At 40.6% G+C, this 13,425-nt stretch overlaps 1 protein-coding gene across 1 annotated transcript; it reads left to right on the top strand.

Annotated features, from left to right (window-relative positions):
• Positions 1 to 1,574: 1,574 nt before the first annotated feature.
• On the top strand, positions 1,575 to 11,992 carry LOC103799491 (the record flags this gene model as incomplete). Its single annotated transcript, XM_009071816.1, has 18 exons — positions 1,575 to 1,662; positions 3,032 to 3,159; positions 3,824 to 3,967; positions 4,584 to 4,667; positions 5,150 to 5,314; positions 5,385 to 5,481; positions 5,578 to 5,801; positions 6,544 to 6,697; positions 6,772 to 6,980; positions 7,067 to 7,184; positions 7,317 to 7,522; positions 7,987 to 8,104; positions 8,607 to 8,776; positions 9,543 to 9,616; positions 9,694 to 9,821; positions 10,626 to 10,815; positions 11,218 to 11,359; positions 11,896 to 11,992. Coding segments are annotated over exons 1-18 (2,536 nt in total), but the record flags the coding sequence as incomplete, so codon positions are not given.
• Between the last annotated feature and the right edge of the window lie 1,433 nt (positions 11,993 to 13,425).

Here is a 13,425-nt window from a genome sequence, read left to right as displayed (position 1 = left end):
GCACAGTGGCTCACCGCCTGCTGATTAATGCCCAGACTGCCCCCCAAGCAGTGAGTGCCTCTTAGTCAACTGCCCCCAACTTATATACTGGACATGACATTTTATTGTATGGAATATCCCTTTGGCCAGTTCAGATCACCTCTACTTGCTATGCTCCCTCTTGTTTCTTGTGTGCCTCTTTATTGACAGAGCATGAGACACTGAAAAGTCCCTGACTTCAGGTAAGCACTGCTCATCAACAACCAAAACTTGAACATGTTATCAGTGTTACTCTCATGCTGAATATAAAATGCAGCTCTGTATCAGGTCCTAGGAACAAAATTAACTCTATCCCAGCTAAAACCAGGACAAAATATTATAAAGATATTCAGGCTTTGTCTGAGAAGAAACAGTTTTCTGAGCCAAAGCTATTGTCTGTTTTAACTCCTTCCTTACAAAATAGATCTGGTCCTAGAACAGCAGATGCAGAGAGATGGTTCTAGGACTGTCTGCCCTACTCACTGCAGGTCCTGCATTAAACATGTTGGCAACCCCCAAAGATTAAAATAAAAAGAACTGGAGAGGGTTTTATCCATCTTGGAGCAATCATATAGCTTCTGCTCTGAACCCAGTTGGTAGCTTGGAGTATGGGCAGAATAGGGTCATGTTCACCAGCATTGTCTGAGGTTCCCTAGAATTACCATCTCTGACATGGGAGTTGCATCTCTGGTTAACTTAAGACTACAGTGCTGAACCCTCTGGGAAAAAGGATCCTCACAGCCCTTAAAATGTACCATGATTGTAAAAGGTCTAGTTGGCATTAGCTCATCATGCTGTAGAAACTTCTGTTTGAAATAACAAATCCCTGTTTATCAGAAATAAATGTCAAATGAGAAGTTGTCTCTATTCCTACAGTTAGAACAGTTTCCACCTGCTTCCTGCATGTAAGTTTGGGAGCCATAGCCTGGTTTATGTTGTGGTGATAGCTTGGGACTGGGTCTTCTTGAGCCATTCTCTTTGTTCCTGTGTGGTCATCTCCCAGCATGAGCCAGCTTGCTTCTGGTACTGGTACTCGGGCAAGCAAACAGGGTTGACTGATGGGACAGTGGATGTGGCTGCTCCCTACCTGGGCTGGCTTGTGGCTCGTCTTGTGAATAGATGTGTATAGGTGGAGGGGGTTTTGTTTTGTGGTTTGTTTGTGGGGTTTTGTTGGTGAGGATTTTAGTCTCTTTCCAGGAGGGTGGGAGACTTTCTTATTCATTTCATTTAAAGTGTTCAGATTGGGGTGGCCAATTTAGTAACTTTCTGACCCTCTTCCAAAAAGCTCTTTCCTTGACTGGCTGTTGCAGGTAGTGTTGGCAGATGATCAGATGCTTTTACTACTGGGATATTAATTTCAGGGCTGGCTTTTCTCCTGGAATTATTACCAGTATATTGTTATTATTACCACTTTAAAAGCAACTTCTAACACCTTCTGACCAGATATGCTGCTGTATGACTGACTTTACAAAGCAATCTGGGAAGCAGCAGATTTGTTTGTATCATATTTTCAATCCCCTACTTACCAGCCTTTCAATATGTTCCACACAGGACCCATGAGTTCAGAGTGCTTGGGGAACATTCTGCGGGTAACACTGAGTGTAGAATACTTTGAGGACAAATACTTATCTTTTTCTGTTGTTGGTAAGTTAATATAGAAGAACTTGGAGAGGGAATTACACATGATGAAATGTTTAAAATTTCCCTGAGATCTTTCTATACTAGAATTCCCTGAATTATTCTAATATCATAGAGATTAATAGGTTGGATGTCATTGTAAATAAAGCCAAATGCTACCTTGATTTCTGTATAACTTCTATTGTAGACTTGCTGTGTCATAACTTAGCCATGATTAGACTTGATATTTCTGCCTTTGGAGTCAAATTGAAATGCACACGGTAGTTTGTAGGGATGTTAATGCTGGTGTATTTCCTTCCTGGTATAAATGTTCTCTGGCAACAACACACACTATTCTGAAAATTCACTAGTTGAAACTCTCGCTACATTACGGATTTTTGCACTAGTGGCTTTTCATTTTCTTGGCTTACAGCTTGGTGAAGGCATATAAATACTTAATGAAGTTTAAGAAAAATTAGCTGGGCCCTCTGGCTATGGGCTTAGTGTAGTCAACAAGTGGTGTGTTCAAGTGAAAAACACCACAGAGGGCACAGTGAGGTTAACTTTTGGGCTATAAACACCTGGTGTAAGATTATATGTATAAAATGTAAATCTGGCCTTGAACTAGCTCTGCATACTAGTTAGGTGCCTAACTATGTATAGTCCATAACATTCTTTTTCCCAGAATGTTAAACTTGTGTCAAAACCCACTTAAAATATGCTCTTTGTTCAGGCATCTTCATGCAAACACAAAGACACTGTGCAGCTGGGATATGCACATCTTGAAACTATCTTCCAATTATTTTTGGGAGAAAAAACAAGCAACACAACTAAAACAGAAAACAACAACAACAAAAAAATAAAAGCTCAAAAGCACAAAGATAGTTTTGTAGGCTAAAAAAATCCAAGCAAGTGTGTTCATCATCCTGGTAGATTGTGTCCTGAAGAGAGTCTGCTGGCCAGGCAGGCATCAGAGGAACACAGGCCTGTGACAGACACAGGTCAGACTTCTGAGGTTGTTAGATTGTCATCTCTCAATCCTGACAGCTTTGACACTGATGACCTATCTAGCTGTTCTGTGCTTACTGGGGCTTTTCACCCCTTAGAATTTAATATCCTTCCATGATGGTGGTTTTGGGGTTTTTCCATCTTGAGTCTTTGAGCTGTGAGTGTTCCCTGTCCTAGTCTGTCTGTAATTTTTCTTTTCTTTCTTTCTATAGACTTTGCCACAGTTCCTTTCACCACTTTGCAGTTCTCTCATGTCTGACCTGAGGGTATGCAGCTGGGCTGTGTCAGAGCAAGTTCAGCTGAACCCTGGGGCAAGGGCAGGTTGCTCAAGGAGTTTGCAGAGCAGAACTTACACTTGGTAATACGGTCTTTAACTAATTGTCCGTAGATCAGTCTGGCATAGCCTGGGAGCTAGATGAGGCCATGGCAGCACAGTGTGGATATACAGTAACTTACAGCAATTGGAGTACCATGGAGTTTCGTGCTTCTGCACTAAGCTGCCATTCTCACTTAGAGGTAAGTCTATTATGGACCTTTTGACTACAGAGCTGTTGGATGTGACCTTTATGTGAAAAATTACCAATTGACTAATTGAGGTGTCATAGTGTGTTGAACATCTATTAGCAGAAAATTATTTTATTCTCCTCAAATGTATCCAGAGGCCTGAGAACATTCCATGGTACTGACATTGGGATGGCCTACAGATGAACACATGAAAAATATCTCATGTGCCTTAGAAGGGCAGGTGTTTTTCTCATGGATAAGACTAGGCAATTCTGTCTGGCAGTTGTGTTGCACTCTGATATAATAATATTGAATGTCTGAGACACATTAGGGTAAAAGCTCAAGCTTTGGCTACTTGTGTTCCTGGATCATTGCTATGTCATAAAACACAAAATCAGCTATATTTTAGGGATTTTGCTTTTCTTTGTCCAGTTCTGAGGCTATGCAAAAGGTTGAAGCTACTGCCCAAAGTGTTTGTGTTGCTATGTAGCTATATACCTGTATACATAAAGCCTATGTAGTTAATCAGGTGGAAAGAGATAATGCTGCAGTATGGAGATGCTCTTCTGTGCAGAAATTTGGTGGGTGGGGTTTGTAATTTACTTTAAGGTCACAAGAATAGGTGGTGCCTAAGCAGTGATAATTGATCTATCAAGTGTTCCTTGTGTCCATGCAGAAAGATGTGTTCACAGTAACTATACAAATCAAAGCATCTCATACTCCTGATATGGAAAATGTTACAGTTCATCTGAAAAGTGCAAGTTGCCACTATGATCCATGGACTCCAAGAGAGTTAGTATGTGAAAGTAACTACATGTCGGTAAGTACTTAAGGGAAAGTACTTAAAGCAAGGAGGTAAGTACTGTAAGATGCTCTCTTTGAAGCTGATTAGGTGCTAGGCATATCTATTGGAAATAGAATCTGAATGCTCTGCCATGAACAGCATGCATCTTGAGCTTTGTAGTGTGTTTATATTATGTTTATATACCCTATTTGTGAGCACTAATTGCTAATAAAGTTGTGAAATGGTATCAAAAAGGTTAAGCTAATGGATTGAACTCACTGAATGTTGCCTCAACAAACCTTACTTGAGATAACAGAAATGTATGCTTTCTGAAGGAAGTTTCCCTACTGAATAACCAGGGGAGAAATGCAGATGGGAAAATGGACCTCTTTTGGAAGAGGGCATGGGGGTCAATAACAAATTCCTGGTCTTCATTGGAAGGAGAAATGAGAAGATAGGCAGAAAATAAAAAGAAACTGAAATCTAGAAGACTACAGATAATGCAGCATGCTTGGTGGCATCTTCTGTCATAATTTTTATTTGCCAGAAGGAAACCTCCCTCTAGGAAGTGGTGGTTTTCTTTGAAAGAGATGTTGAAGACAAAGATACAAGTGCTATTACCAAATTCTTTACAGATGCTTTTTCCCTTCAGGTTTCCATTGGGACGGAGATTCCACAGACTGTAAAAGAATTAATTCAAGACAAATCTGAGGATTGGACTCTTGCCTTTCCAGAAGTAAAACTATAGGTTTTCTTTCTAGTAAAAGCTAGTGCTACCTCTGACAAAATCATCCTTCTATTTTATAAACACGTAGTACAAGATGTCCTTGCAAAAAGTACTTAGGAAGAGCAGAACTTCTGTACCAATTGGTTTTAGTTTATTTTTATAGGTTACAAATGCAAACAGCTGTAGTCCATGTCTCTAAGGAATAAATCAAGGCTTCCCCAGGCAAGAGACTGCAACAAAAACCTTATGGCCCAGGAGAGAACTGTGGAGATGCTTTTGTCTTCTTGGACCCTGTATTTGCAATGCAGCAGTGCAGTAATCTCTGCTCTTAATATGGAAAGTTTTCTATGTGTGAGGGAGGGAAAGCTGGAGGGATATTCCAATAGTAGTATTTAGAGCAAGGCAGCAAAGTTGCTGTGCAGTCCAATTCAGTAAATCATGCAATATAGTAAATATGTTAGTTTAAAATATTGATGAATTTCTCTGGATAGGCAAAGGGAGAAGCCTCAATATGGCAAATAGTGTTTCATCAGCCAGAAGAAAAAAAGGCTCTGCTTGTGAGTGATGCCTGGAGTGCAGGCTATGGGCTCAACACCACAGATACCAGGGTTCTGCTGCGAATACCATATACTGCTGCACAAGTTCAGCTGATCAAGGTTGGTGTGTGCTTGTTCTGGCCCAGCAATCTGATAGGCTCTGTAGGTTTAACCAGATTTCTTCCTACAGGATCAGGGAATTACCTTTTCTGTGGTGAGATCAAGTACATTTTACAAATATCAGTGGATGATCCTGATGGTGGATACTGCTGTGGCATGTGCTGTAGGTAAGAAATGTAGTACCCTTCTCCAATGCTGAAATGTACAGGGACTGACTTGTATCTAGAGTAATGAGCTGACAGCTTTCATATCTTGTCCCTAAGATGGTGTGGACTACACAAACAAAACAATCATCTGGACTGTTCCAAAGTATATTCCACTGCTCTCCACTGGAGAGACTAGCTTTAAGGATGTTCTTGTGGAAGTTGGTGTGGATCTACACAAACTCTCTACAGAAGAAATGGCTTCCAGGAAATATGTGTTATTGAATGACTTAAATGCAATTACAATGAAGATTCCTGTAGGTGCCAAAGGTGGCTATTACAAGGTTGGTGACTTGCGTTAGGTGCAAGGCAAGCAATGTTCTGAGGTTGGTTAATTGAGGGGTTTTTTTCTGGGGAGGAGTAATTCTTTATCGTGTTCCTTTCAAATGAAAGATGGGGGTGTGGAAGAAGAAAGGGTTTATCAAAACTTCAGAAACCCTGGCCAAAGATAACTCTTGTAGGCACCACTTTATGAAGAATTTCTTTTCTTGGAAGCACTGATGGACAGAATCCTACACAGAACTATTGATTTGCCTCTTTCCTCAGGCTGATAGAAAGCTTTCACCTATTAGTCCTGATGTCATATTCCTTGGAGGCAGTCCTAACTGGACTGTAAAGCATGCATGCATGGATTCTGTTGTATTTCACACAGACCACTTAAGAGTGTGAGAACAACCCATTTGTCCAGCAGACCATGTGATATTGAGGTGGGCTCAGACTACACATCTAAATCTAGTTGCTTGAAGTGAACTTAGTTCTGGGCAAACTTAACAACTGAACTTCCAAAGAAGTTGCAGAAGAAGCCCTTTCACTCTGAAATGGTCCCCTGCTGCTTTGAAACTTGGGAGTAGGAGACAGTTTTCCAAAGGAATTCTTCGGAGTATGCTGAGATAATCTAAATTCACAGGGATACAGCAAGTGCCACAACTGTTCAGAGCTGTAGTTTTAGCTGACCTTCAGATGCTTCAATATAACTTTTTAATGTAAAATCATGCTATACTAAAGGGTGTTGATTTGAAATTCTAGACTTCTGTGACCAATGGACAATTTGGGGCAAAATATACCATCAACCTATTCTTGGAACAGCAGTGGGAAGATAACAAATGGGGACGAACCAAACATACTATCATCAAGGAAATAGAAACACCATTTGAACAAGTAGAACTTTCTATAACCAACAGTAAGTAGCTGAAATTGAATTTACTGAAGAGTTTGGTACTGTTAAGAACTTAATGTTGTTTTGTTCCTTCTCAGACTCAAACCTGAGTGCCAGGCTAATGAATGTGACAGTAGGAACATTCCTCCCAGATGTGGAGCTTGTGACCTTAACCATTGAGGGTGTAACTGTTGCTGTACCTGAAGCTGTTCAGCAAGGTTATCTAATATACAGCATGAGATATGCTAATGGAAGCAAAGCCTACATAATAGAAGTCCCACTTGATGCACCAAGTGTTAAAAAAGAGGTGTGTACTAAGATACTGCATCGTACCATGATACAGAAATGATGATATCACTTGGTGATTTTCATGTCTAAATATGATTTTCCTAGTACATGAGAGCGGACATGAGAGCATACACCCTGAATATCACACTTGCATTCATAACCCATCCATCAAGTGAGAACTTCATTGTCCCAGTCATTGCACTGTCAACTCTGAAAGATGCAGGTAAAAGTGAAACTTGGGCAAAACTGTACTAGCCTGGCTGTGAACTCTGCTGTTAACTGGGCTGTCAGTCCCAAACAGCTGTATTAAACTGATGGCAGCTAGCATGATGTCTGATTCTTAGTTGTATTGCAGTACTGCCCAGTGCGAGAGGATTTTGTGATGGGAGGAACCTTCATCTCATTATCACTCATGGGAATGTGGACCAAAACTGGCTACCTTTCATCTCAGACTGGCACCTGACGCCAGAGGCTGCACGGAAGTACAACTACAGTCTGAGGGACAATGGCACTCACTTGGCTGTCTCTGTGCCTTTCCTTTCTTCCCACGTGAACTATGAGGTAAGGGTGCCAGCATGCAGCAATTAACAGGCATGCTCTAGCTGTGAGATATCAACATGATACAGTATGTCCTTGAAGGTGGAATAAAACTTCTCTTTGCCATAAACTTCAAAGGATTAGTGGAAGATTGTTTTCTGTCCTTGGAAGAGCACTATAATTTCCCTTGGTTAATGTTGGCAGAAATAGGCAAGAAAGAAAACCATGTTCTGCATTCACCTTAAGACTGAGCATTTTTATTGACAACTATACATGCAATGGAATTTGTATTGCATTCTATTGCAAAACAACTGGAAAAGCTCATTGTATGAGCTCCTGGATTAAAAAACTGTATCCCATGGATTTGATTTTACTCAAACTCCATTACCTTTGGCTTGTGATTGATTACCTGCCCTCTTAGTTTTTGAATCCTTTAATTGAACAGTGTGTCATTATTCTCTTATTTAACCTGTGATTGTCATCTCTAGGGCATTCATACCTCTGGAATAAAGGCTTCACTCTACTTAACCTTGAAGGATGGCATCACCTTGGCTAATAGGAGGGACTTCTCAGTTTCCTGCAGATTTTCACCTTCAGAGCTAATACGTAATAGCATGTTGGGGATTAGCTGTTAATACTGTTTGAGATGCAAAACTAAATCATGCAGTCTGAAATGTTTCTGGCATTTATACTTGTGTGGCACTCTACTTGCCTGTGAGATTTCCTATCAGTTAATATGCCACAAGGCAAGTCAGATTGGAATAATTGGGAGGAGGAGGTGGGAAACTCTACTTCCCCTCACACCTCCAAAATCATCATGATTTTCTTTTTCAAAGAGTTTTTGTGCTTGTTTTCAGGGTTGAATGAGGTGGAGCTTTTGGTGGGCTGTGCAGTGGATCAGCATATAAATTAGTAATTCTAAAGCTACTTATCAGTAGTAAATGTACTGAATATCATGGTTAGAAAAATCTTTTTAAAAGAGGGTGAGAGTTCCTTGTCAGCTGCCAAAGAACTTGCTACAAAATCCATGCAGAACGTCTTTGTTGCGTTATGCCACGAAACAAGTTTGAGTCCCAGTTTGCTTGGAAAATGTATATTTCTCTTTCAGAGTGTCTGCCCAATGGCACTGTGATTATTACTGCAATAAAACTGGTGGGTGTTGCAGACCTGGACACCAGTCTGTTTGTCTTGAGGGACAGACGGTGCAAACCCAGTCTAGTGACAGAGAAGACTGCAACCTTCAAGTTCAATGTAAACACTTGTGGAACAAACAGAAAGGTAAGGGCTTAGTCACATGAAGTTTGCTCTGCATTGGGGTAGGGTTATTACTAGAACTGGCAGAGGTTCTGAGTTGATCAGAAGCTGCAAGAAAGTCACAGCTGACTTTTTGTTAATTTATTACTTTTACACTCTTCTGAGGATACTAAATTCAGTCAGGTAGAAGTTCTTATTTGGTAAAAATGGTTCTTAAGGTCAGAGGTGCTTTCTGAAACTAGCCTTCAGTTTTGCACCTCTGAATTGTTTAGTAATGGACTTGAATGTGAGTTTATGCTGTTGAGATATTTTCATACGCCTTGCAGAAGCTGGTTAGGTGGTGTTAATGGCTACATGGCCAAAAACTAGAGTGTGTACTGGTCCTACCACCTAAATACTGTATAAATAGGAAAAAAAATAGACAAAATAACAAAGGACCAGAACATGCTCAAATTCAGGTTATCATAAATGCAGCTTGATTCTGCAGTGTTGTCTCCTTCTATACACTGATTCAGTCAACAGACACAACTGATCTTTTTCTCAGGCTCTGTGCACTCCCCTTCTGTGGTGCTATGTCATATTCAAGCTACTAAACGTTCTTCTTGACTATGGTATAGCTGTCATCCATGGCCACCTTTTAGTTCAGTAGACCTAGTACTGGTGGCTGGTAATTTCTGGCCATTTCTAACTGTGCTCTGCTCAGTGCAATCTGACAGTCAATTGAAAGGATGTAGGTATTGTGTCAAACACTAATGTGACTGTCCTGTTTGCAATGTTGTGTGTCTTTCAGTTCAACAGTACAACTATGGCGTATGAAAATGAGGTACTCTATTTCAGACCTGGCAATGATACACCAGCATACCAGTAAGTGTCATTCCCTAGAAGAAGGCTGTACATGTTATTTTGGTTGTAAAAATCTAATGTTAAACCTTTTCCCTCAGACTGAAATTTGTATGCTGGTATGCAATCAAGCAGACTATTGATGTCCAGTATGAATCTAAGAACCGCCCACTACCTAGTATTAAGCCAGGGATTGGCTCGCTTGCTCTTTCATTGACGCTTTTCAAAGGTAACATTTATGATTAGATTTCATAAAAATCACTGAATGGCTGAGGTTGGAAAGGACCTGAACATGATCTTATCCATCCACTCTGCTCAAGCAGGGCCACCTAGAACAGGTAGCCCAGGACCACACCTGTGTGACTTTTGAGTATCTCAAAGGATGAAGGGGAAATCTTTTGAAGGCCTCTAACAGGGTTTTTGTCCATTCCAAAATGCAATATTAATAGTCAAATACCTGTAGTGTAACAGACTTAGTAGCATCACTGACACATGTATAATTTTCCTACTTGGTCTGGGCATGATATGCATTTTGTGTAGTGGATGTGATGTTAGCTTCTCTTTCCTATCAACTCCTGAGGTATTGTTCAGCAAGTTTTATTATTGGTTGAAATAGTTCTTACTGTGTAAGAGAAGGAAACTACATGCAATACTGCTGTAAAATGAGCCTATGCTAGACAGAAGGGCTGACTGAAGCCTGAAAGAAATGTTCACCCTGACTGGAGTGGCCTTGATGAATTTTATTCCTTTTTATTTTTTAACATTTTTTGCCTTCTCATAAATTTTATTGAGACAATTTTGAATGAGCATCTTACTTTAATGAGTTCTTGCAGAAGTGCCTTGCTTGTGGATCTTCAGAGCCAAGGAATACAGTTGAGATTTTAGGTTTCATTGCTGGTTCTTACTATTCTGTCATTCTATCCCCATTTGTTGTCCCAGATTTAAATATTATGGTGGTGGAAAGAAGAGTGAAGCAGAAAGTTTACAAATACTTCTGCTGTAAGAAGAAAATTCTATCAATGCTCTCTTGTAGAGAAATCCTTTTCAGAGCCCTACCAGGAATTGGAATATCCTGTGGTAAAATACCTGAAGGAGGCCCTGTATTTTGAAGTTGAACTGCTCCAGCCTAAAGATGCAAGACTGGACCTAAACCTGTATAACTGTTGGGCTACAAACTCCCAAAGGCAGGACAGCCTTCCACAGTGGCCCATCCTTATAAATGGGTAAGGAGGGCTTCCTTCCTCTGTTTGGTAACTGTTCAGCACAGGGTCCTGTACTGTAAGTGGGAGGATAGGAGAACAGAAGTCAGCTTGAATGCATTGTTTTGTCCTGATGGGCAATTGTTGCTAGGCTGTGGGACATGTGTTGGTGTCAGCACAGTGGCTGTGCAGGTCATGGGGATGGCCAGAAGTACTTCTAGCTAACAGCTTTCAGCTGGAAAGAAAGAACAAGAAGCAACTCTGACTGTGGCCAAAGGCAGGAATTGTGAACTGGGGAGTGTCTATCCGTTCTCCTTATGGCCTAAGGGAAACAGAGAGAGAGAAGCTCCTCTGTATTTCACCTACTTGATATATTTAAAGATCTGGTTGAAAGTTTAGATTAAATACATTTTCTTTCCCAAACAGGTGTGAAAGCAGCCAAGAGTCCTACAGAACTGTCTTCCATGAAGTTAATTATAGCCTCAGAGTAAAATTTCCTCAGCATCTAAAGAGATTTGAAGTGAGGATGTTCACCTTTTTACAGAGCTCAACTCTGTTACAAGAGCAGGTGAGATGTCTCTCTGGTCTGGCAGCTGATGCTGTGTTAAGGTATCAGCTGGCCAGGTGCTGCCTGGGGCTATTAGACACCTCCTTGAAAGCATAACACTCTAAGAGGAGTGCATAAAGATTAGCCACTTAAGTGTTCAGTTCATAAAACAGAATTATAGAATCATTAAGGTTGGAAAAGATCTCCAAGATCAAGTCCAACCTCTGACCAAATACTGTCATCCCCTCTAAACCATATTGTGAAGTGCCACATCTACTCAGTGTTTGAGTGCTTCCAGAAAAGGTGGCTCCACCATTTCCCTGGGGAGCCTGTTCCAGTGCTTAACCACTCCTTCAGTAATGAAAGTTTTTCCTAATATCCAACCTGTACCTCTCCTAGTGCCACTTGAGGCCACTTTCCCCTTGTCCTGTTGCTAGTTGCCTAGGAGAAGAAGCAGAACCCCTCCTTGCAACAATCTTCATACCTTTTGTGGTCAGTACACATGGAATGCCAACTAAGACTTCACTAAACATCATATAAATATTCTTGTCTTGTAGCTGTATTTCCACTGCAGTGTGGTGATCTGCAACACTAAGCAACAGCCTTCAGACTTTCTGTGTCCAAGGAGATGCAATCCTGGGAAGCAGAGACCTGGTAAGAAAATGGGCACTTCTCAAGATATTCTTGAGTCTTTGCTCAGCTGCATAGCATGTGGTCTCATGAGCTGTGTCAGATGACAAGACTTAGTCCTTGCATGTGCTGTACAGAGAACTAAAACCTGAAATGTCTTACCAGCCTGCAGTGCAGAACCACATCTACGTGGGCAAGTGTCATCTGGAGCAGTGCTTGTTAGGAAGGAAATCAACTAGTAGAGGTTGGTGTTGATCTTAGTTATACTACTAAATACCAAGTGTACTTGGTGCTGCTGTAACCTAATAGACTTGTGTGCCTGTCTTCCCCCTGCAGGTGAATATACTGATTTCTGTCAGAGACTAAACAGGAACTACTTTAGTTTTATGAAGTTGCAATTAGGTGGCCTAAGCAAGCACAGCCTGCTGCTCAGGTTTACAAGTCATTTTGACAGTATCTAGTGGGAGAATAGATTGGCAGCGTCTACTGGGTCACCTAACCAGTATTGGACATACCTTTGTCTTTAACTTAAATTAGTCCTACTCTCCTCTGTTCCTCTACAGTGTCAAACTCTTTTATGTGACTTGCATCGACCTAGTCTGCTCAGCTAATATGTCCAAAGCTTCTATCTAGTCACTTTGCATTTGGAAGCATATGTTTTAGGGAAGGGAGAAAGGGGCAACAGGTGTGAAGTCAATTGTAAATCACTGAGGTTTTTTTAAAGCTACAGTATGAACAAAGGATTGTAGGGAGCTTAATGTCAGTAAAAGAAAGTGGGGTTTTTTGAAGCAAGGTGAGCATGAACATATTTAATCCTGTAGTGGTTATTGACAGAAAAGTTGCAAACCATGAGTCTTGCAGAAACATTTGTGACTCTGCAATGTCAAGTTGCCTTCCCTAGGTGGGGTGAAATCACTCACAGATAGCATCAGTGACTGTTTAGCTGAGTGTGCTGTCAGCCTAAATAAAAACAAGAAAAGAAAACCAAACACTTTTAGTGAAGTTTTGTAGTAGCAGTAATGATAGTACATGGACTTAATCTGCAAAGTGTTAAGGATTCTTTCTTACTAGATAACATGATGTTCAGCGTTTAGGAGCTCCTGACAGATTATTCTGGGGGAGATTTTTCTTGGGTTTTTTTTCCCCTTTTTTGGTCCTTTTTTTTTTTTTTCCCCCAAAGGGGATGGAAACTTCTTGGTTCCTTCTTTGCATCTGAATAGTGGTGTCAAAAAACAGTCCAGATTCAATACTGTTTTTTCTTGGTCTAAGGAAAGCTATTGTGCAGCATGAATCATTATCCCTTAGGGCTAAATATGCAATAGTGGATGTCTGCTTTTTAACTTTATATTAAATTGAATTGTACAACAGGAAATTTCTGTAAAGGCTAACTTGAGTAAGAAGTTATTTTGTCGATCTCTTTGTATTTTGTGAGAAAGCATGGAGCTGAAAAGATTGTA

This window comes from Acanthisitta chloris, unplaced genomic scaffold (genome assembly GCF_000695815.1).
Source record: "Acanthisitta chloris isolate BGI_N310 unplaced genomic scaffold, ASM69581v1 scaffold17673, whole genome shotgun sequence".
In the NCBI taxonomy this organism is placed as follows: domain Eukaryota; kingdom Metazoa; phylum Chordata; class Aves; order Passeriformes; family Acanthisittidae; genus Acanthisitta; species Acanthisitta chloris.
Note: the sequence above shows the minus strand (reverse complement) of the source record. Positions and strands in the feature narration are given on the sequence as shown.